Raw genomic sequence first — 23,154 nt, forward strand, 5'->3', positions numbered from 1 at the left:
ATTATTGTTATAAGAACTTTGCTCCCATATGTGTGGGAGACTAGCAATAAATTGTCTGAATATGGAAGGGTGCATCGCTGCAGTGACTTGGGAGAACAGATTTGTACAATGGTGGCAAATGTATAGATTGTTGTACCGGTATTAGCAAATGGCAAGGGAATGGTGAACAGAATGGACGTCAACTTCACTGGTGAGAAAGGGGGTTTAGTTGTGGAGGGATTCTTTCTCCTGGGTTTTATGGTAGTAGCAATATTACTTTCCTGTCACTGCTGCTCGTGTCATCTTGTCTCATCCCACAGAATCTATAAAACTCAGAATGGACTGCCCAATTTTTCCCGTGCTGCTGATCTCCTCTTATCTGCTATGATTTTGGCAGATATCAGCAATAAACTCCCTTAAGATGCGGACACACGTGTAATAATTATCATTGGAAACGAACAACCAGCGACTGCTCGTCTGATAATCGTTAACAAAAAAAGTGCACAACAATGCAGATGAGCGAGTATTGTCGCTGAAAACAAACGACCGTCTGGCGAATCTGTTTGGGCAACGATCGTTCGCTATCTAGTGTGTGTACAGTCGTTCGGTGATCGTGGATGGTTCTGCAGTACAGTTTCTCCTTTACATGTGACTTCCTGCATCGTTCAAACAATCCTATCTAGCGTTTACACACTATTGGTGGATTATATTTGAACAATCGTATTGTTACAGCATGTACAGAATTGTGCATAATCGTTAGTAGTTCGTTTTCTAATGACAATTATTGCATGTGTGTACCTAGCTTTAGAACCAAGACCCAAGATGGGTATAGCAGGCATTTGCTTTGTTGTCTTACAACCTACAATTTATTTTTTTTTGTCTTCGTGTCTCACTGTTGGATGTGATTTTAAATGTTTCTCAGTACTATATGAGGATTGTGTGTTCATGTGGATGTTGCCTACATATAGCTACGTACACGTTTTCAATAATTGTCGCTGGAAACGGCCGATGAAGGACCGATCGTTCGATAAGCGTTAACAAAATAAAGTGCACAATGACTGGCCAACAACGCGGATGAACGAAGAATTTTGCTTGAAACGAACGACCGTCCTGGCCTATCATTTTGGGCGAGGATTGTTCGCTATATATTGTGTGTACGGTCATTCAGTGATCGTGGATGGTTCTGCGGTACACTTTCTCCTGTACATGTCACTTCCGGCATCATTCAAATGATCATATCTAATGTGTGTACATTATTGTTGGGTTATATTTGAATGATCGTATCCTTACAGCAGGTACAGAATGGTGCACTATACGATCGTTCAAAATAATCATGAATAGTAGATCTGTCATTTGTCGTTCAGTTTCTAACAATTATTACATGTGTGTACCTAGCCTAAGGAAGAGTCTGACTTCGTCCTTAGTATGTTGCTATTGTCTGATTGCATAGTCCCATCTGGAAGATTTGCTGATGCCGAAGAAAACCAGCCCTGGGATGTCAACAAACTCGAAGGCCATGTTAGGAGGCATTGGTTGCTTATTGAAAAAATACAAGGTTATCTGCTGGCTTTCACCAGCACAACAGCTTGCTTCACAGCTCCATTTGTCAATTTTCTTTGAATGTACACTTTTATAAATGACAAACAGGATTTCTAGCCTTGATGCAGAGAAAGTAGTTCACCTTGGATTCATTTTCAACTTAATGCAGACTACTTATTTTGTCAGCTCCTGTGTGGTCACTTCAAATGAAAGCTAAGAGACAATATTTAAATAAAGATTTGAGAAAGAGTCAAAGCTTTTTTTTGTACTACATCCACAGCAAAAATTGCTATGCATAAACACAGTTCCACTAAATATTGTATCATCTTAGAAAGCTTATTGAACTCTTCTTTGAGAACAATCTCATGAATCCATCTTTAGGTGGGTTTTACACCTAACCCTGAGATGAACTGTGCTCAGAGTTCTCATCAGCAACACTTTTTGCAAATAGGGTGGTTTAGGTATTACTTGTAATGCCAATATTTTTTTTATTACTAGATATGTTTTTCATTGACCTTCAGCTATGCTTTTGGAATTCCTTGAAATTTAGTTCTGATAACCTGCTGCATTTGCAGATTAATTTATGATTTATGAAATGTCACGGTGCATCTGATATTTTATGATCGCTATTGATATGATTTAGTGAAACTAAGAATAGCACAAATTGAGGGAAATAAGTTGACCTTCTCAAAGCACAGGTCACCAAATTCTCAAGGGGGTTGTGTTCTCACTGTGGATGTATGTTGTGTAGCAGCCAATGTGTTCAGTATTCTTGGATGCTGCCAGATGATGAAACCTCACATCTGGATTTTAGTCTCTCCCTAACTTATATATATACATATTTTTGTTCTCTTTTTAGATGCTGCTGGGTTACTGGAAGCTTCACACTGTGACTCCCACACTGGAAACAGTCTTCTAGCAAAGAAAGAAGAGAAACGTCCGTATTTTCATAAGGTTGGACTGGGCGGTTTTCCTTGTCCTCTTTGACATTTGGGCTCGTCACAATGAATGTGACCAGCTTATTCTCCTTCACTAGCCCTGCAGTGAAGAGACTGCTTGGCTGGAAACAGGGAGATGAAGAGGAAAAATGGGCCGAAAAAGCAGTGGATGCCTTGGTGAAAAAGCTTAAGAAGAAGAAAGGGGCCATGGAGGAGCTGGAGAAAGCTCTAAGTTGTCCCGGGCAGCCCAGCAATTGTGTCACCATTCCCCGTTCTTTGGATGGCAGGTTACAAGTTTCACATCGAAAGGGCCTTCCACATGTCATTTATTGTCGAGTGTGGCGCTGGCCGGATTTACAGAGCCATCATGAACTCAAACCTTTGGAATGCTGCGAATATCCCTTTGGCTCCAAACAGAAAGAAGTCTGCATTAATCCTTACCACTACAAGAGAGTAGAGAGCCCTGGTAAGTATCCCTACTGCTTCACATGAGTTTATCATGTACCAGATAACTACAGAACATGTCCTGTTTGTTGTGTAATTGGGTGTCATAACCCCATATTCATTAATAAAGAAGTAGTAGTTTTGGTAAATGATATCAGTTAAATGGATAAGGTAAGGTATTTGTGGGAATATCTTGGTGTAAGTTTTAGATAGGATAAGGTAGTATGAACCTGCTGACTAACCTTTCCTTGCATTGAAAACCTGTGTTCATCCCTAGAATTTCATGTTATGGTTTATATAGACAGTTGAGCATAAACATTTCTTTTACATAGTTCAGAACCAGCCCATTTTATTGGACTCCAAAGGTTTGCCAGCATACTCTTAATAACTTGGTTCAAGTCCTGGTAAACACAATTTGTAAATGGCTTTCCAAAAGGAGCCGTGTGATGTGAATGTACAGCCTACTAACTAACATTATTGCCCTTTTGAAAGTGAAACTAAATCCGTGCTACTCACTTATTCCCCATTCCATCGCAGGAAGCCACCATCTTTTTCTCCTTACGGCCTTTGGCCATATTGATTGGCCGTGCTGGGATAATGTAACACCCGAAAAAGCCCAGGGGAAGTCAGGATCCCTAGCAACCACCACAGCTCAGCAAAATTTGATAGCTGACCAGCAATTGGGCAGCTAAGAATGGTTATTGTCATCACCTGTTTTTTTCTGCAATAACTACCTTGCCTGAACAAATATTTTTTACAGCCTTTCAAAAGCCTTTTCTCCACCTTAAGGAAAAATTATTAATTGATTAAAGGTGACTCTTATCGTTCTCCATGCTTTTTTGTTTAACCATTTCCTTTCACACAGGCCACGGTGTACACTCTTTTTTGCACTGTTGCATGTCGTGTCTGTTTTCCAGTAATCCCTGGATAGCAGCAGTGAAAACTGTAGAAATAGACTTCATATCCAGAAGCCTGATGTGAGTCTGTATGTGAAGTTTGCTTCCATATAGAAGGATCATCTAAATTCCTTATTGGCAGGGAATATTTTGATTATACCTAGCCAATAGGAAAATCTTTTCCATCAGAAAGGAGGGAATGCCCTTGTTTGAGTTCAGCATGTCTATGAATTGCTTTTAGAGCTGTTATGAGAGGATTCAATAAAAAGCTGTATTGCCAAATTATAGGCATAGTTAGACATCATGTCATGTTAGGATAGCAGAAAAAAATTACAAGGACCAATTAAAAACAAGCTGATTTTTTAAATATCAATACTTAACCTATTGGGATTGGATAACTAAAGAAAGCCTTTTACAAACACTGCCCCAGGTTCACTCATCTTAGTCATGTTACCATCATTCTGGGTGTTCAGGATTCCAAGGGCACAGAGTCTACTCTATACCTTTTTTTTTTTTTTTTTCTAAATAACTCCTAAATTCCTAAATAAGGAATAAGGCTTTAAGTTTAGGACCTCTTGTTTATGCAGGCAAAGGTACAGTAAATCAAAACACGCTTGGATGGTCTGCAAAAATAGATTTTAGATTTGACCGAATCTTAGACCGTTAAATAATTCTACTTTGGATATGATTCTATAGGTTATGCATCAAAACTTATATTTTTGAGGCTGAAACCACCTTCTCATTCCTGACCTGGCCATGTACGTTTAGTTGTAGTAAGAAAGGAAAGGTTACTTTTAGTTATTGCTTTTTTTATTTTTTAAATTTATTTTATTCATTGGTCTAATGGTTTTGGTGAGGGTTTTTAGAAAACTTAAATTTTATTATTTTTTAAACTGGGCCACCCAGTTTTTGTGCAGAACAGCCACGGATTGGTCTGGCTTTAACCCATCAAAGGTTGTGTTAAAAAAATATACAGCAGACCTTTTTATATAAAGATCTCATAGCCAAGAATCTGTAATGTGTGGCATTTGTAATGCTGGCGGTTTCCCCTTGCCACCCGCATAATGTCAACATTGGCAAAGGACAGTTAGGATTTTGGCTTTCGTTCTGAAGGAGGCATGCACAGAAACATCTTCCAGACTGCATTTCATTTGCACATTGGGCTTGGGTAGATCCTTTCCATGCAGGTATTCTTAACAGCTCTACTAAATGTTTAATTTCTCACCAGCACTGACCACATAAAATAACTGAGAAGTCCTAGCAACATTAACTGTGGGGAAAGGGGGGGCATAACATATTGGTAGAAACATTGTATTCAGAATTTCGTTTGTAATTGGCTAAATAGAAAATATAAGCATTTTAAATTTACCTATTGCAGAGCTTTAGGTAGCAAAACCAGCTTTCTTTTATAGAAAAAAAAAAACAATATACATATCACACAGATCTGCTGCAGTTAGGCAACTGTGTCACTGCTGCCTTTTTGTAGTAGCTATTTAAAGGTATCATCTTATACAATATTGGCTACCGAATCCGTCTTTTTTGATACTTTGGTTGCAAAAAAAAAAGTATTTATATAACTGAAAAATCAAGAAAATGACTTGCAGAGGTAAATGCTAGCAACAGAATCGGCAGCTTATCCAATACAACTGCAGGTCACAATGGCACGCAAGCTATAGGTATACATTGAAGCCGGCTACAGAAACAATTCTGTTGCTAGTTACAAATCACCAGGTAAATAGGCAGAGAGATTGTAGCTGCTATGCATCTCTGACACAAAGTTGCAAACGTGATACAGGTCGTTATCAGAAGTGACTGACAATGAAAAGAAAGACAGCAAAACTGGTTTGCTCTCATGTTACAAGCATGTTTCTTGAATTACTGCTTCTTTCTCAGAGTGCGGCTATGTGGGGGACCACAAGAGGCTAATACAAGATTTAGGTAATGCTGCTTGCATTATTGATGTATTACTATACAGTGCAGCATTGGTGTCTTCCTGGAATTGAGGTTCAAGAGATGACTATACTAAAAGTTCTGCAAGGCTGATTAGTCAGATATTTGTGAATATTTGGAGTGATTGGATTGAAACAGCTGACTGACTTCAGAATGCCATGCACTGTAAAAAAAAAAGGATATATTTAATTGTAGAAGAAAAATATTTTAGAACCGATTTGATTAAAACTTTTTCCCTATATTTTTCCCATAAGAAACACCTGATACTGCAGCATTGTTAATGTAATGTTAATAGGCAGGTTAATATATGTCAGTTAGTATAAATTATGGGTTTTATGTTTTGGCACTGGACTTTACAAATTCAAAACTTGGGTTGGCTGTGGTTTTGTAAAAAGTACCAAAGGCTCATTAGGTTCGGAGATGGTTATACAGCCACTCTTGTACAGTTGTGCAGGCTTCTTTCCTGCCCTTGAAAATGGTGTCTGCACTGCATACTTCTTTAGTGAAGAAGTATGCAGTGCGCAGTATGAAAATACAGGCTGGCTAGGGATGCCTATTTCTCCTGACTGACAGCCAACAATCAAGTTTTATTATTTATTTATCCTAAGAGCCAGCCCTCTGCTTGTTTTGGGTCTAGGGGTTCTTTAGAGTATTGCTTATGCCTTCCAATTTGTGTAATGATCTAAAATAGGGTTTGTGACCGGCGGGAAGACAGCTTTTAATTTCTAACTGGTAGTTATTGGCAGGACTGTGGAGTTGGTACATAAATCCTTCAAATTAACTCCTTCGACTCCTTTATTTTTAATATACTAATGTATTTTCTATGTTGATTGGAACAACACAACATACAAGGCTTTTCATCACTGCTAAAGCTCAGCAATTTTAAAGCTGTATAAAGACATTGTGTCCATTTGGGAACAAACCAAAGAACTACTGGCTAGGAAGTGTACGCAGTAATCAATCAGTTGTCCAAGTCTGCCAGCATGAATCAGGATGCAGTTAGCATGTGAGTCTAAAATCTATGGCCAAGCCAACGGCATTTTTTTTTTTTCATGGTCATTAATCCTAGAATGAAAACAGTAGGATTATATTTATTTTTTATTAAGAGGCTATTAAGGTAAATTATAGGGAAAATTGTGAGGATCTTTTTCAGTTTGAAAAAAATACCAACCGCTACGGGGTAGACCTGTTGTTGCAAAAATCTAATCCGCCAATTGCATGGCAAGAACTTAATGCATTTAGGTATATAGACATTGTTAAGAATAAACCTGATGCTCAGTGATTTGTGTGACTCTAAACTTGATTGTTAGTACCAGGTGGACTGAAGTATTTTAGAAACTGCAGATCTACTGGGATTTGCAAACACAAATGTATCTAGGAATTCCAGAGAATGGTGTGAAAAGGAAAGTAACCAGCAAGTGTCAGTTTTCTGAGAGAAAATGCCTGGTGGATTCCAGGGGTCAAAGCAGAATGGCCAGACTGGTTCAAGCTGATAGAAAGGCAACAGTAAGGCTACGTTACCCACGTCAGATGATTTCCATCCTATAATCACCTCAGGGCTGGTATCGGACGAGATTTTGATGTGTGTGTGCAGCGCTTGTCCAACGTCGTTCATTGATTCTTCCTGGCTGATCCACAAACCACTGCAATACAAGTAAAGGGAAGAACGCAGTGCTGTGCCGCTTCATAATTCTCCCCTCTCCATAGAGCAGAACGGTGCTGTATGTACAGAGCTCGTTCATGCATCGTTCAGTCTTTTGTCGTTGGAAAGGATCAGGAAAGATCTAATGTGTGTGTATGTAGCTTTACTCATCTACTCGTTGAAAAAAGCTTAGCTGGACTTCACACTCAACAACTTCTCACTAGGTTTTATTCTTATAACAGTTTTCTGTGAAAAAGGAATTTAACAATTTTTTTTTTTTTTCATTACAATTTTTATATTTAGGAGTCTGTATGTTTTTACTGACTCCAGACACCCAATAATTGCTCCCTATCTTTTGTCATCTCTTCCCTTATGTCACATTGGTTGTGTTATCTGGTTTGTTCAGTAAAGGGGGTATTATCTGAAAGAGTCAGCAATCATAATGTTGTATATGAAGTAGTGTCATGTAGTTGATGGTGTAAAGATCATGCCCAGAAGAAATGTCTTTGTAGGAGTATTTGGTTTGTTTGCTATGGGCCTGGATGCTTTTTCAAAACCTTTCTGACTCATGGTTGTATCTGACTGATGGATAATTCATCCTTAGTATTACATTGTGGCGGTATCTAGGATTTTTGGCCTACTAAGGAGACAGTGGAATTCAGTAAATGGAAATTCAAGCCAGGTCAGAAAGAAAACGAAAGTACTCGAGCACAAAATATTTTGAAAACTATCCTTTGAATAGGAAGCCTTCAGGAGGAAGCCAGTTTTCCTAGAGATTAGGCCCATGGAAGCTGTCTTATAAGTAGCTAATTCTTGCATGTAGTGATTTCAGGATGTTTGAATCCAGGTCATCTCGTAGTGCTTGTGAAGTGCTCCTAAAAAATGAGTTGGCAGCTCATCTGCTGCACATAGGTAAGGTTTCCATAGTCATCATTGCTTGGCTGGCAATTCATTTTACCCTGGTGTGCGGTAGATTGCATTCGGGTGAGGGTAAAGGGAAAGGAGCCATATTTTGCACTTGCCCAGGCACAAATCTAAGAAGTTGTTTTCCTGCAGATGCAGAATCCTCGTCTTGATCATCTTAGGAAACCATCTGGATTTAGTCCAATGGCTCCTCTGGAACAGATACAGTAGTCTTAGACCAAAATCCAGAAGCTGCTGCCTGGCATAGCAGGATATTTCTAGTATCCTGTACATGGAATACAATAGCATTTCTCCATTCTAAATCTGGCAATACAATTTAATTCTTTTTAATTCCAGGTGTATTTTTGAAGTTGGGTTTTTATAAACTTCCTCATTGTAAACTGATTCAAATCCTGTGCACGTGTCCCCTCACATAAGACTAAACACCTCTTTATAGCCTTTTAGTTTGTTGTACTTCTTTAGTGTTGAACCTCCTCCCATGCCCTTCCTTCCTGCTGTATTGTCTCTTGTTCATGATATGAGTTTCCCAACTGTGCATCCTCCCAGCTGTTCTGCCTCTTTGACATTGCTTGCTGTTTTCTGTACTGTTTGAACATGGTCTCTGGTTAGAGTAAATTTAATACTAGAGTACGTATGTGTAGTGCTTATTCTGAACTCTACTGTCTGACCATCAAAGGCTTTTTTAATGTCCTCTTTGTGTTTTTTTATTTCTTTACTACATGCCCAATGAGATTTTTTTACTACATACCTCATTCTTCACTTTGTAAAATAGGAAGGCATCTGCTGTGATGTGACCCAATAACCATTCCAATCCTAAGTGCTGCTCTTTTCCAGACTTACACTGCCCTGGAGAATGTTGTAGAGAGCGACACCACGTAATGCCATGGTGCCATTCTCTACGGCCTGTTATGTTACCGGACCAAGCACACCATGGCAAAATATGTGTATGTGTAGTAAGGGACTACTGCTTTGTTTAGAGTTCTATTTGCTGGCTTGTAATCTGTATAATAGAAAGTTTAAGAATGCTAGATCTTCCTATTTACTTGTTTATAATTCTCACACACGCTTCCATTATAACTAAACGTATTGCCGAATCTTTATTTTTCTCTTTTCCAAAAAAATAAGGTAATGTTGGGAAATATCTCCAAAGTGAGGGTAATTTCCCTCTATTTATTCTTTTATCCAGGTGGCAACATTGCAATTTTGTGATAGTTGTCACTGGTACAAATGGAACACATACTTGGTAACTGTATACTGGTATACTGTATACTGTAAGATTTTTCTCTCCTCATTTTAAAAGAAATGATGAATACAGTTTTCATAAAAGTATGCTGTTGTCTGTTGGAAATATTTTCTCAAATAAAATGTTAGCTGATCATCTCTAATGGTTACATTACATGGAATAGGGAAAACCAAAAACAATAACCTTGTTTAACCTTTCTTGTCTAGTTACTATTGGCTTTAGGTTTTGGTGTTTATTCATTATGACCATCATTCTAGTTAGTCATTGTGCTTTGGCTATTTGCCCTTTTGCTTTGACTATGGCTGCTAAGCACTCCAGCCTTTACATAATTGCCAAGGATAATGCAAGAATCTGTGAATGTATACATAACCATACATTCATTTGTGTTGCTGATTGAAGTAGACAAGTCAGTGCTCAACCCAGAAATTTTTTTTAAGCTGGGTGGGAAGAAATTTTAGGTGGGTGGCAGCCCCTGTATGGTCACCTAACTGTTCAGTAATCATCCAAAAACAGCTGGGTGGTTACTGAAATGTGCCGGGTGGTGCACCCGGCTAATAGAGGCTGGGGAGAACACTGCAAGTGTTAGAATTTCTAAGTGTTTATTGCTGTCTGTGTGACCATTGTTACCAAGCCTTAGGCTGTGTACACACATGCAATAATTGTCCCCGCAAGCGAACAATTAACAACTAATCGTTCGATAATCATTACCAAAAAAGTACTTAATGACTGGCCAATGACACAGATGAACGAGCAAGGTTGCTGGGAACAAATGCCTATCCTGGCAGATCCATTTGGGCGACGATCGTTCGCTATCTATTGTGTGTATGGTCGTTCAGTGTTTGTGGATGGTTCTCCGGTACACGTTACTTCCTGCATCGTTCAAACGATCGTATCTAGTGTGTGTACATTATTGGTGGATTATATTTGAACGATCGTATCGTTGCAGCATGTACTGAATCCTGCAATATACGATCGTTCAAAATAATCGTGAATATTCGTTGATCTGGTATTAGTCGTTCATTTTCTAATGACAAATATTGCCTTAGACTACGTACACACATAAGATGATTCTCGTCTGATAATTGCCACACGGCTAGTATTGGACAAGAATCTGGTGTGTGTACAGCAATCGCCCGACATCTTTCATGGATCCATCCTGGCGGAACCACAAACAATCCTAATGGAAGTGAAGTGGACAGAGCGCAGCGGGGTGCCGCTCTGACGTCCCCCCTCCAAAGAGAAGAACGGTGCCTTATGTACAGCAGTCGTTCATGTATCTATCATTCTTTTGTCATTGGAAAGTATCGTGAAAGATTCTTTCCAACGATAATTATTGAACGTGTGTTTACACATTTTGCTGGGTGTTCAGGATGTTTTTTCTCCTTTTCCTTAACCTGTATTTAGAGACACTGACGACCTTCAGAAGATGCTGGTTGCCTGTTTCTTTGATACTCTGACATTGAGTCACTGACCCAGAAAAAGTCAGAGTAAAGCAATTGTAGGTAAAAACCTAACAATGGACTTTCGTTTCTCTCTTTTTTGGTCTATTTAATGTGCCACTGATCTATTTGAAAAATACTTATGATCCTGCTAGACATTCAGAGCTTCCCTGTTTATTCTGAGAAGGAGAGTTCGTAAGAAATTCAACAAAGACCGCTGTGCAGGCTGACACCATTTCTTAACAATTTCAGTTTTGAAAAGCCACTGTGTTGTCGGTCCACAGCAGGAAATGATGATCTTTTTGGATTTCTGGTATGCAAATAAGTCCGCATTCTAGCCATCAATAGGAGTCCTGAGGTTTCTCTCATTACAGATTTTTATTACACTTTATAAAGGCTTACATTCTGCACTATTGCTAAACATTTCTTCACTAATTACATAGAGTAAATTGTGTCCAGACATTTGGTTTTTTTTTATTTTGTGAACTGGCATAAAAGGAAATCTGCCAAACAAGGCAAATGATATGTATTTGTATGTGTGTCACAATGTATAGGTGTGGTAAACGTAGTTTTGGAAGTCAGCACACAGTTTGGTTGTTCTGGGATTTTCTCCAATTTACACAACTAGACATAATATAAACATTTCAGGGAAGCGCGGCACACAATAAAATCTGTCTACAACTGTTGGGAGGCCTGTTGAAGGGTATGAAATCACAGCTGTATATTGCAGACCCCCAATATACTATGTAGGTCTGCTGGATGTGTTTCATGGTGAAAATACCTTTATCCTAAAATGTTTAGAGGACTTGTGAGAAGTCAATGTTGAACTCTTTGTCTACATTCCAATAATACTTTGACCTTGAATATGCCCAGTGTATGGGCTTTCCAATAATCTATAAAAGTTAGACATGTCTAACCACAGGCACTGCAATGAAAAAGGAGATATGCCATAAGGTCTTACATGTATGTCTAGCCAGAAAACTTTTACTCGTGCATGGATGTGCTTATCTTAACTTTCAGAGTTAAAGACTATCCATATGTATATTTAATATATCACATCTCTGTAAAGGACAGTACAACTTTAGAACAATAATAGGTAAATACACACTTACTTAAATGTATCTGGGTTTTCTGGGCAACTTAAAGTAGGTGCATGGAAGGAATGACTGGCACAAGGAATCTTACCAATCCCTCTTCTGCTTGAGAGCTGTCACAAGGCTGGACTATGGCAGCCATAAAGACATTATATTGATATTGGAAGGATGCTGGTCTATGATCTAATCAAGCTTCAACATTTTTAGCCTTGCTTACAATAAGAGTGTTTTTGCACTGTAAATTAACAATGGAAGATTTCTGCAGCCCATTAATGTTTGAATGGGCTCTGGATGTATGGAATGTGCAGCTGCACTATTTTTTTTTATTTTTTTTTATAACCACACATTATGCACATAGTATTTACTTCTGTGTGAGGGGACCTAGCAGCAATGTGATCTTGTAATGTATATGAATGTTATGATTTCAAAATGAAAGAAAATGCACCACAGCACATATACAGGCTCTGTGGCGCAGTTACACATTTTTAAATATATTGTACTGCAATATACTACGATACAGAATTGTATCAATATATGATCAGTAATAAACCAAAAGTTCCTTGCATTGTAAGAATTTCTGTACAGGACAAAATTGACCCCCCATCCTGTCCCTAAAGAGTTCAGGGGAAGCAAATCAGTTTTGCTCACTTGAAGCAAATTGAAACTACCACAAAGCTCAAAGCTTTTCACTGGGTTTAAAGTGAATTTTTCCGCCTACTACCCTTAGGTAAACTTGTTATTAAAAATAAAGCAGACGCACTCTGTTCCTTTAATACTCCATGCAACATACATGCCTTTCCCCTCAAACCAGTGTGTGTGAGAGTTTGACAAGCTTTTTTAGAAATGGTAAATCCTTCTGGTTGTAGTAATTTTACTTTAAAACGTTTTAACATGATCTGTGAAGCTGTTAAGTTTTCTTAGTCTTGAAAAAAACGGATAACAAAGTACCTCTTCCATGTCTTCCAGCACCTGTCAGATGGCACCATGCTGGGCAGTGACACAAACATCCATTTTCATACTTTCATGGCTGCCTCCTTTTCAGCTGTTAGGATTCTGCAGTAGTCTGGCCGCTCCACATGTATAATTAGCAAATTATACATCAGCTGTTAGATAAAATTGTGGGTCTTGTCTAAAATTAGAGAAGTGGGGAAGGTATAAAAGGAGGAATCTGTAGCATCCAACACACGTTGGTTCTTGCCCACCCACGTTATGCTCTCTCTCATCTCTTCAGTGACTGTGCACGTAGAAAACTTTTTCACTTCAGTGAACAGGAGACGGCATCCAGAGCAGCTGCACCATACAAGGTTCTGCAACACAGAAGTTTATAATGTTTTCTTCGCTATGTCTTGACCACTTTGGGTGGTCTTTTATGCTTTGAGAAAAAAGTACTTGGCTTCTTGTATTTAAACACAAGCAACAGGAAAATGTGAGCAAAGCTTCAAAAATGAGCAAGCTGTTCATCTCTATATAATTGTATCAACTATTTTGTGGATCACGTGTCAGAAGGAACATAAGGCTTAGTTCACATCAAAAGCATTTCCCAACTTCTAATTCAACTACTAGACAATTTGCTATATATTCTATGGCTTCAGTACACACCAACCACCTGTGTACTGAGGAGATAAAGATCTTCACCTTGACCTGCAGCCATACAAGTCCAGTATGTGTTTGCCTGCCTTGGCTTCTCCACTACACTATTGTTCCAAAACATTAAACAAATATTTCTAATTATAATAATCAGTGTTACCCAAAGGTTCCTTGGATTGTAAGGATTTCTGTAGTGAACAAAATTGATCCCACCCGTTCCTAAGGCTAATGGGAAGCAAATCAGTTTTGCTCACTTGAAGCAAATCAAAATCACCACAAAGCAAAAAGCTTTTCACTGGGTTGAAAGTGTAGTTTTGTTTTAGGTAAACTTGGTATTAAAAATAAAGCAGACTCATTATGTTCCTTTAATACTCCATGCTGTAGCATATACATGCCTTTCTTCCTAAACCAGGAGTGTTTGACCAGCTTCTCTGTGTTCATTATCTCATTCATTCCTGTGTGATCGCTTTACTTATGGCAGCAGTTCTTCAGATCCTCACTATCCATACAAATGAATTTGGCCATGGTGTGCAATAAGGAACCAGCCTGAGGATGGAAACCATAAACGTAGTTCCTCCTATTTGTGGATTGTTGAATATACCTTTGATAACCTTTCGTAATATGTTGAATAAGTGCAAAAATGTACTTATTCCTAATAGATATTAGGAGAGCTTTTAAATTCCTGTGCACTCCGAAGTGTTGTGTCCCCAGATTGTGGAGCTGCTTGTCAAAATTTTCCTAGCATGTACATGTGCTCCGCACTCTTTGTCATTGCCCAGTAGACTTTGCATGAATTTTAAGCTTATGCTCCAAACTAATGGTACCGTGGAGAGCATACACAAGCCCGGCCTGGAATATTTTAACAAGCCGATCTACTATGAGGTGCTTATCTTTGAGAATTTGGGCTGGGAGACTTTACAAGTTCCTGGCTTCTAACATGTATTAGATATTCCAAACCTTGTGATGTATTCTCCACCACATAAAATACATTTCAGCAGCATAAAGGAAGACTCTTCCTAATGAATATTGGTAATGTTCAGACCTGAGAACATAAAATGTGTGGCTACCAATGATGTACCCAAGAGACTAAAGGTGGTTGAATTCAGTTTTTGCATGGACTGACCTTTTAACAAGCCAATTTGTTCCCCCATTAGTAAAACACCTTGTTTGTTTAAACGTAGTTGATCTTGTTCAGTGTTTTATGCATTGAGAACTATGGGAAGTCATTATCTGCCAGCCTACATAAAGTCTATATTATCAATTTGCTATAGGGTACAGACTGGCAACCTTCTTGGCAAATGAAAACTGGGACATCTGAATAAAAAAAAAAAAAAAAGTTTGTTGAATACATTGGATTGATTGTGTGGTTTGTTTTCAAGAATTCTGTCAGACCATAGGCTGCTATTGCACTTGGCATTACCCCACACACTTTATATGGACTGATAAATGCTGACAAATACAGAATATAATTTTCGTGCTTTTTCTTCAAGAAAGAAACCATAACTGAACTTCTGCTTCTAGTTGCTCATTATCTGTGTGTACATTTTCCCCTTCACCTTCTTGATATTGGTGCTAACTTCACTATTACAAATAGTATAGGTTTTGTCCAGACAGGAATGTTTTATGCCAGAATAAACAAGCTAGTGTGTGTATAGAACTAAATATAGGAAAAACTGCAGCTAAAAATGACCCTTGGTACCACTCAAAGCAATTTTGTGGCACACTGTCATTTGCCTGGGTGTGGTGTCACTAGTTGATCTGTAACTTGGCATCGAAGGCTTTTCCTTTGCTTAACATTGTACAAGTGAGGTGCTTTCCTTAGAAGGTTTAAAATCAAAGTAAACATCATGTCTTATCATGTCTTAGGATAAATTCAACCCTGTTGGCAATATAATTAAAAAACACGCAAACACTTTTGCCTGTCAAAAGAATTGTAAATAGTTGTTATATTTTGTAATTCAAGCACCCCCAGCAGAATAATCAGGTGAATGACCCTGGAAAGTAATACAGATTGGCCATTATCAGCCTGCTGGATTGGACTGTCAGGCATTGCCATACCAAGGAGGCTGACACTTTTCTCTGTTACAAGTGGTAAATAGGAAGCTAATATAAAGAAGAATTTTGGTCTTTATACTAGCTGTAAAAATACATTTGAAGGTTACTTTTTTTTCCTACGTTTGTAAAGATTTAACCTAAAAGGCCAACTAAAGCCTAAGTAAAGAAGGGAAGTTCTGAAACCAGCCGTGTCAGGTGTGCATTACATTAGCTGTGCCTGCCTGTAGCTATGAAGCTAAAGGAATTCTTGTGCCTGTCACATTCCTTCTCTATTGGGTTTTCTATGCTGGCATAGTAAATTATAGCTAGACCCCTTGAAAAATGTTTCACCTACAGACTTGCAGGGAAGGTTGGGGTTGTGCGTCAAGATTCTAATAAGTAGTGCTGATTACTAACCAGTGTTCACTCCTGCACAGGAGTAGTTGTAGGCTCTGTACTGCTGAAGTTACATTTAAGGTAAGTCCATCTGCAAGTCCGTTTATATGACTTCTCTTTGGATTTTGTGGTAACAAGTGGTCAGATGGGTTCTTATGTCTTTCCAGGTTGTTCAGTTGGCTTTCTGGGTTTTCTCTAAAGCAGGGGTCCTCAAACTTTTTAAACAGGGGGCCGGTTCACCGTCCCTCAGACTGTCGGGGGGGCGTACTATAGTTTGAAAAAAAAAAACAGGAGAAGATTCTTATGCACACTGCACAAAACGTATTTATTGTAAAAAAAAAAAACATGAAAGAACAATACTTTATGCACAGCACACTTGCCGATCATTAAAAAAAAAAGTGGCGTTTACTTTGGCTTTAAAATTGCTTTAGATTATTCCTCAGTTCCTATGTGCATTGGAAAATGCACAGATAAATTTGAATTTTCACTGTGTGTATTGAAAATGCAAATTTATCTTGCATTTTCCATGCAAATGAATAATCTCAAGCAATTCATTAATTTGCTTCTTTTTATACGTAATCCTGAGTCATACTCGGGGTCTCTAAAAACATTTTTAAAAAAACACTTGTTCCGTTGTCGTCCTGGTCCTCAGGACACGTCTTCTTTCTTCGTTCTTCAGCCGGCGACTGCAGATGATCTCGGGGGTTTCCCTGTGACATCAGTGCGGGTGGGAGGAGTGGCGGGAAATTCAAATAATTTTGTATTGGATTCAATACAAAAAAACTGTATTGACTCCAATACAAAGAAATCTTTATAATCTTTATATATAATATGCTACTGTACAGTTATATTACGTTTCACTATTTGCACATATTTCAGTGAGTTATGCCTAAGAATAATAGGCCAACAATGTAAAATAAATTTCCTTGCAAATAAGTAAGGTGAGTGGAAATACGGACAGAATTGGAATGCTAGGTGGGGCTCATAAAGATGTTACTCATAAAGTTAAATAGGATTAGATGTAATTGAATTTTATTTCTCACATCTTCCAATTAAAAACATGATCAATAGGAAGATGGAGCCCTTATTATAGTGGATGTTAGTGTCTGTTGAAAATTAGAAGCATATCATAAATATGTATTTATTATTAATATAAATATATTTTGCTATTAATGCATCTGCAGCAATGTCTTGCGTAGCATCCCAAAAGCCTCATTTCTATGACGTGCTACAATGCCAAATAAAAATGTATATTTTAATCATAGACACCTTTGTAAAGTGGTGGTATGATTTCACTTAAACATATAGGAAGGAGCTCTGTAGCTGCTGGTAAATACTGCAGCACGAATTTTGGAATATTTGAGTGAAGAAAGAGTAATTGAGAACACGTGGCAGTATCTGCTCTCCATTATAAAAATGTGCCCCATTAGCTGTGTGTTCAGAAAGGCTTTTCACAGGGAATTAAAAATCAACAATACTTGTATGACTGGTATTGACAAGGTGGCCTAATGTCTATTTAGAAGATAAGATTTTCATCGAGGTGTAATCTCCCAATTGGCTTCAGTATAAACATTTTACAAGCACACTGGAATATCCAATGCTTACATCTGTAGGAGTAAAGTAGTGGGGTGTATGCAGTGTTCTCCCCAGTCCCTTTAAGCTGGGTGCACCAACTGGCAATTTTAACTAACCACCTGGCTGTTTTTAAATGGTTACTGAAAAGTTTGATCACATTATAGGGGCCACCACCCACAGCTTCTTCCCACCCCGCTTACAAACGTTTTGGGGGGGAGAATACTGTGTATGCATTGATGTTTGCTAAAATCTTCACAATTTATATAAATAATCTGGGGAACTGGTTTTTATTCTCTTCAAGAGACAGGGTAAATACATTTATTTCTATAATACAAGCTGTGAATTTGGTTTGGGATCAAGTTTAGATAGAACAGCAGAGCTTGGACTTCCTGGGAGGTAGAAGCAGCATAGGGGGCTGGTTGGTTGTGCTGACAATGAATATGCTGAAAGGATTAAGAAAAGAATAACAGGTGTGATAATGAGACAGCGGCTTCTCTATTACCTGCACAGTCCCAGGCTAAGAGGTTGAGATGTGTCATTTAATGTGTCATTAAACTGCAGCAGAGGAAAATGGGGTCCCCTGCACTGCCAAACTAGGCTGTAATGTGTGGCAGATGTGTAAATTCTGCAGCCGGAGGGAAAAAAACACAAATCTTTTTGCTCCCATACATGTATTTTATCTGTGGTTTTTAGGTGTGTGCATAGAATTTAAAATAAATGGATGTAGAGTATAATATAAATGTAATGTGTTTTTTCCTTTTTTCTCTCTTCTAGTCCTCCCACCAGTCCTTGTTCCAAGGCATAGCGAGTACAATCCACAACATAGCCTTCTGGCTCAGTTCCGTACCATGGAGCCCAGTGAGCCTCACATGCCACACAACGCCACTTTTCCAGATTCTTTCCAGCAGCCAAACAGCCACCCGTTTCCACACTCGCCTAACAGCAGTTACCCAAATTCTCCTGGAAGTAGCAGTACTTACCCCCACTCTCCAGCAAGTTCAGATCCGGGAAGTCCCTTCCAGATCCCAGGTATGTGTTTTTTATGCTCTTCTGGAAAATGTGACTGACTGGCAGTTCTTATCGTATATGTGATATAATTTGGGTATATGAAAAACGTTTATTTAACATATGATCTAGCATTTTTTAGGCCAGACTTAAAACATTGCACAAAAGTATTTATAGCAAGTTTTAGTGACATGTTGTATTGATGTGAGTTTATTGTGCATTGCTATGTTGTAACAGCTTATTGCAGTAACTTAGTTTATTGTAAATGGAAATATTGGATTGTGGTTGGTTAGGGCATTAGGCCTGTATTAGGCAGTTAAGTCCAATAGACACAGTGGCCCTGATTTATTAAAACTCTCCAACCCTGGAGAGGATACACTTTCATCAGTGAAGCTGTGTGTATCCTTCCCAGCCTTAAAGAGTTTTAATAAATCAGGCCCAGTGTGTATAGGAGCCCTGTCTGGAATCTAAGATGTAAGACTTTTCAAACAAAAATGGAGGAGCATCCAATACAAAACACTCATTAAAAGTGTTAATACTAGCCCATGTACTGCTACATTCTCTTAGTCTATTCTCCAAGTCTATTCATACCTGTATAATGGCGGTTATGGGGTGATATGCTGCTAAAACAGTAAATGAAAATTCTTGTGGAATCCATTTGGGAATATAATGCAATATAAATGAAAAGTGTCCAAATTGTCAGCCATATTGTGCCTTCATTTGTGAAGTTTCTCTGTAATGCTTAGTACTCTCCGTTAGCATTAAGTATCCCGCCTTTTTTTTCTATCTAAAAGACTTGACGATTTTCTTGAGTTTAAAAGTTTTCATGGTCTTTCAGCGGACACCCCTCCTCCAGCTTATATGCCTCCTGAAGATCAGATGACCCAGGACAACTCTCAGCCGATGGATACAAACATGATGGTGCCTCCAATCCCTCAAGAAATTAATCGAGCAGGTGCTTTATTCTGTTTTTTTTTTACCTTTACCTGGTGGCATTTTACTATCATATACACACATACATACATCTACACACACTCACATATACATAACATATAACGTATTCAGTTTACATGCCGCAGTTTTTCAGTACAAAACTTGCCCAACCCTTTAAAAGATGAATTCTGAAAAAAGAAAGTTGGCTTTCTTTTATTCTGAACGGGGCTAGGTAATCCGTTAATCCCGGCTCTGACAGAACCTTAACAAGCTTACTGTTAAAGTCATATAATAAGCTAGATGTTTCGGACTGTTTAGCCACCCTTCCCCGACATCTCAACAGAAGAATTTCTGAAATGTATCCACTTGCCTTAAATAACCAGAGGAAATGTCTCACATTTTTCATGTGAAGTTTTGTCATTCTGAGTTTTCTGCTGAGATGGGAAATTTGCATCCTTTAAAAAAAAAATATGAAAAAAAGAGAACTATAAAACACTTCTGGCATAATGACATACAGCAGTTCCTACATGAATGCTAGCTTTGTTATGGGATAGACAGCCTTTGCCCTACCTCTCCTCAAAGGAGGACTTTTAATTGATAGCTTTAACACTTGCTATCTTTATTTTAATGTTACACATTTCAAGTTGTCTGTTTTCATTTTCTGTTTTAGGAACTTGTTATGTAGTTCCCGTGGGAAAAGTTTTCACTTGGTCTGAAAACTGTGTTACTTCCCTTTCTCCATTTTACTGCTTAATACCACACACAGCATTTCATGGCAGGTCATGTGCTTAGGTACCCAGTTGTGGGACCTTTTGTAGAAAGCTGTCAGCATTATGCACAGAACTGCTACACTGAATCATAGTTAACACCAGTGCCTTGATTTTTTTAACTGCTTGAGGGAAGTAAAGGAAAGGTTTCACAATACCCACATTTTAGCTTTATCTGAGATTTGTACAGAGCAGCATAAAAAATAGTTTGTTAGGACACATAGAGGGAGCAAGTCAGTAAATTATTCAATACGTAGGTTAAAGCAAACCTGTAGTGTCAACTGGCTTACATGGGCCTCTTCTTGCACCTCCTAGGTCAGTTTTATTTTGACATGTAGACTCTGGCAATTTGCATCTTTTGGCTGTGAATAATTAGGCACTGTCAGTAAAGAGAAAAAGCAAAACTGGATCAATATCTGCGTATAAGATTTCCTTGAGATTTAGGGAACCTGGGCTTTTGTAGGAAACTGACCTGTATCAAGGGTTCAGGGTGTAGGAAACTGACCTGTATCATCTGGAAGGTTTATGTTAAACTTTAAATAATGATCAAACTCTCTAGTTAGTGCACTCTATGAACTCCCCCCTTTGCATTCACAGCAAACTTTTAATACAATACCATAAGGGGCTCCATTTATAAAACGGGGAATCCGACTTTCCCTCAGACATTTTAGGTCAATGTGTTTCGATGACATTATTTGATTCCTACTAGGGAATGTTTGAGGGAATATCTGACTTTTTTTTTTAAATAGGGCTCTAGGTAGGTGTTTAAAACCAACCTCAATTTATAGTTGGACTTTGTGGAACAAAACAGGCCTTCTTGTTATGCTTCTTTTTTATTAATAGAAAAAGGATTCTGCCGTTCGAATTATTTCTATTCCTTTCATTTTATGAAAATGAATGTACTGAAACTACATTGGTTGCTGTGAGGGCAAAAAAGCAAATATTTCCTTTAATTTGTACAAATACTTTTCTATGTCATCTTTGTGGAAATGACCAAAAGCTAGGCAATTGCGTATTTTGGCTAAATGATTCTGATAATTGATTTAGGCACCATGCTGAACTGAGAAGCCAGAACATCTGCTACAGCTTGCATTTGATTCATAGTAATCCAGTTTGCCCGTGCTTTCCTCTGAAGAACACAACAGGGTTTAACCAGTTGAGTTTTCTCAGTCCACCATAAATAGCTCTGGTTTTATTTAAACTAAGAACTTGGTGTAGACTTTGCAGCTTTTTCTTATTGACCATAAGCCCCATCATCACCTAATTTCCTCATCTCCCAAATAGGTGTTTGTATTGGTCCCCTACTTGCTTTAATATTTAACAAGTGTCATTGTGCTGAACAGTTAACTTAAATCTCATTTCAACTCTTCAGCTTATTCTGCTGGAGATTTGTTGGTCCTGTGAGATTTTATTTAACAAGCTGCATCCTGTCGGTAGAATTGGGTGATTTCCATTGTTGGCCTTTGCTGGGAACAGAGAGACAAATCGCACCTGCTCTGCATGACTTATAGCAAACGTAAGGAAGTTGTGCGAGAAATCTGTGAGAGAGGGATGATTCATCCCAGAAGAATTGCCAGCTGGCAGCATATCTTACAAAGTTTGAGAAAGCTGTAGCCTTGATGGGTTACTGGTATCTCGATGTGTGAAAGTGAACTAACCCTTTCTTAAGGAGGCATCGGAACTATGTTGACAGTAGGGTTCTTCAAGAGACTATAAAGACAAGGTGTACATAGTATGTTTGATGTGCTTAGTAGCTTCCAATTTCCTTTTTTTTCTTTGTAAAGATGTCCTGATTGTGAGCTCCATGAACCATTTTCTTTAAAGTATTTTAAACTGTATTGCACACGAAGTGGTCTTTTCTAGTGTTTGTGCAAACACAATGCTACCCAAAACCAAGAACATAGAAATCGACCATTTGAACATAGAAAACCCATTCTATAGAAATAGAGTACTTTCCAGTCCTTGTGTGTGTTGTGTTAAAGCAAGCCTATGAAAAAAAAAATAGTGCAGGGCTTTCAAATTTTTATCACCCTCCGATTCCTGGTATACAACAATATATATCAAATACAACAATATATAACAAATTTGCTGTACATACGTAAATTTATATTGAGGCACATTATCTGAGAATATAGGTAAACTGTTTTGATTTGAGTATAAACCTAGGGCACAAATTACAATGGTCACTATGAACTTTCAAAACCGTAATCATTAGAAATAGCAATACAATTGGCAATAAATATATCCATTGTGTGTTATTTTTCAAACCTTTATTTAAAAGAGGAAAATGTTAAAATCACATGGGCTCATTCTTTTTTTTTTTTTTTTTTTTTTTTTTTTTTTTTTTTTTTTTTTCTGGTTTTATTTTGTTTTTTTGAATTGTACCTAAATTATTTTTTGTGCATCATTAGTAGCAGTAGATGCTGTGGAATTATAAAAAGTTTGTAACAAACTCTTTATTAATAAATAGCAAGAATTTGTTACACACTATTTCCCTTCCCCAAAATGCCATAAAAAAAAAAAAAGTCTTTTATACTGGAGTACTGTATGTACTGTTGGTAACCTATGCTTTAAACACATTGTTGGCCCAGAAAACTTGTCATCTTGTCTGCATTTAGTTAACCACTCGGATCTGCAGCAAACTTTGCTTTTAAGCTTTACATATATCACAATTAATATTGTGATATTAACTAATGGATCTCATTCGGAATTTAAATTGTTAATGTTACAGACACAGTGTGCATGCCAATTATTCTGTAAGTTTTAATT

At 38.0% G+C, this 23,154-nt stretch overlaps 1 protein-coding gene across 1 annotated transcript in view; it reads left to right on the plus strand.

The window, feature by feature from the left end:
• The window catches only part of SMAD1 (SMAD family member 1), a 38,132-nt gene that overhangs the window by 11,722 nt on the left and 3,256 nt on the right, over positions 1-23,154 (plus strand). The window contains exons 2-4 of the mRNA XM_072405882.1: positions 2,378-2,922; positions 18,455-18,709; positions 19,524-19,640. Of these exons, the coding sequence (XP_072261983.1) occupies positions 2,523-2,922; positions 18,455-18,709; positions 19,524-19,640 (772 nt within the window). The 5' untranslated portion in view covers positions 2,378-2,522. The remainder of the gene's footprint in view (positions 1-2,377; positions 2,923-18,454; positions 18,710-19,523; positions 19,641-23,154) is intronic.

Source organism: Pyxicephalus adspersus, chromosome 3 (genome assembly GCF_032062135.1).
Source record: "Pyxicephalus adspersus chromosome 3, UCB_Pads_2.0, whole genome shotgun sequence".
NCBI classification, from domain to species: domain Eukaryota; kingdom Metazoa; phylum Chordata; class Amphibia; order Anura; family Pyxicephalidae; genus Pyxicephalus; species Pyxicephalus adspersus.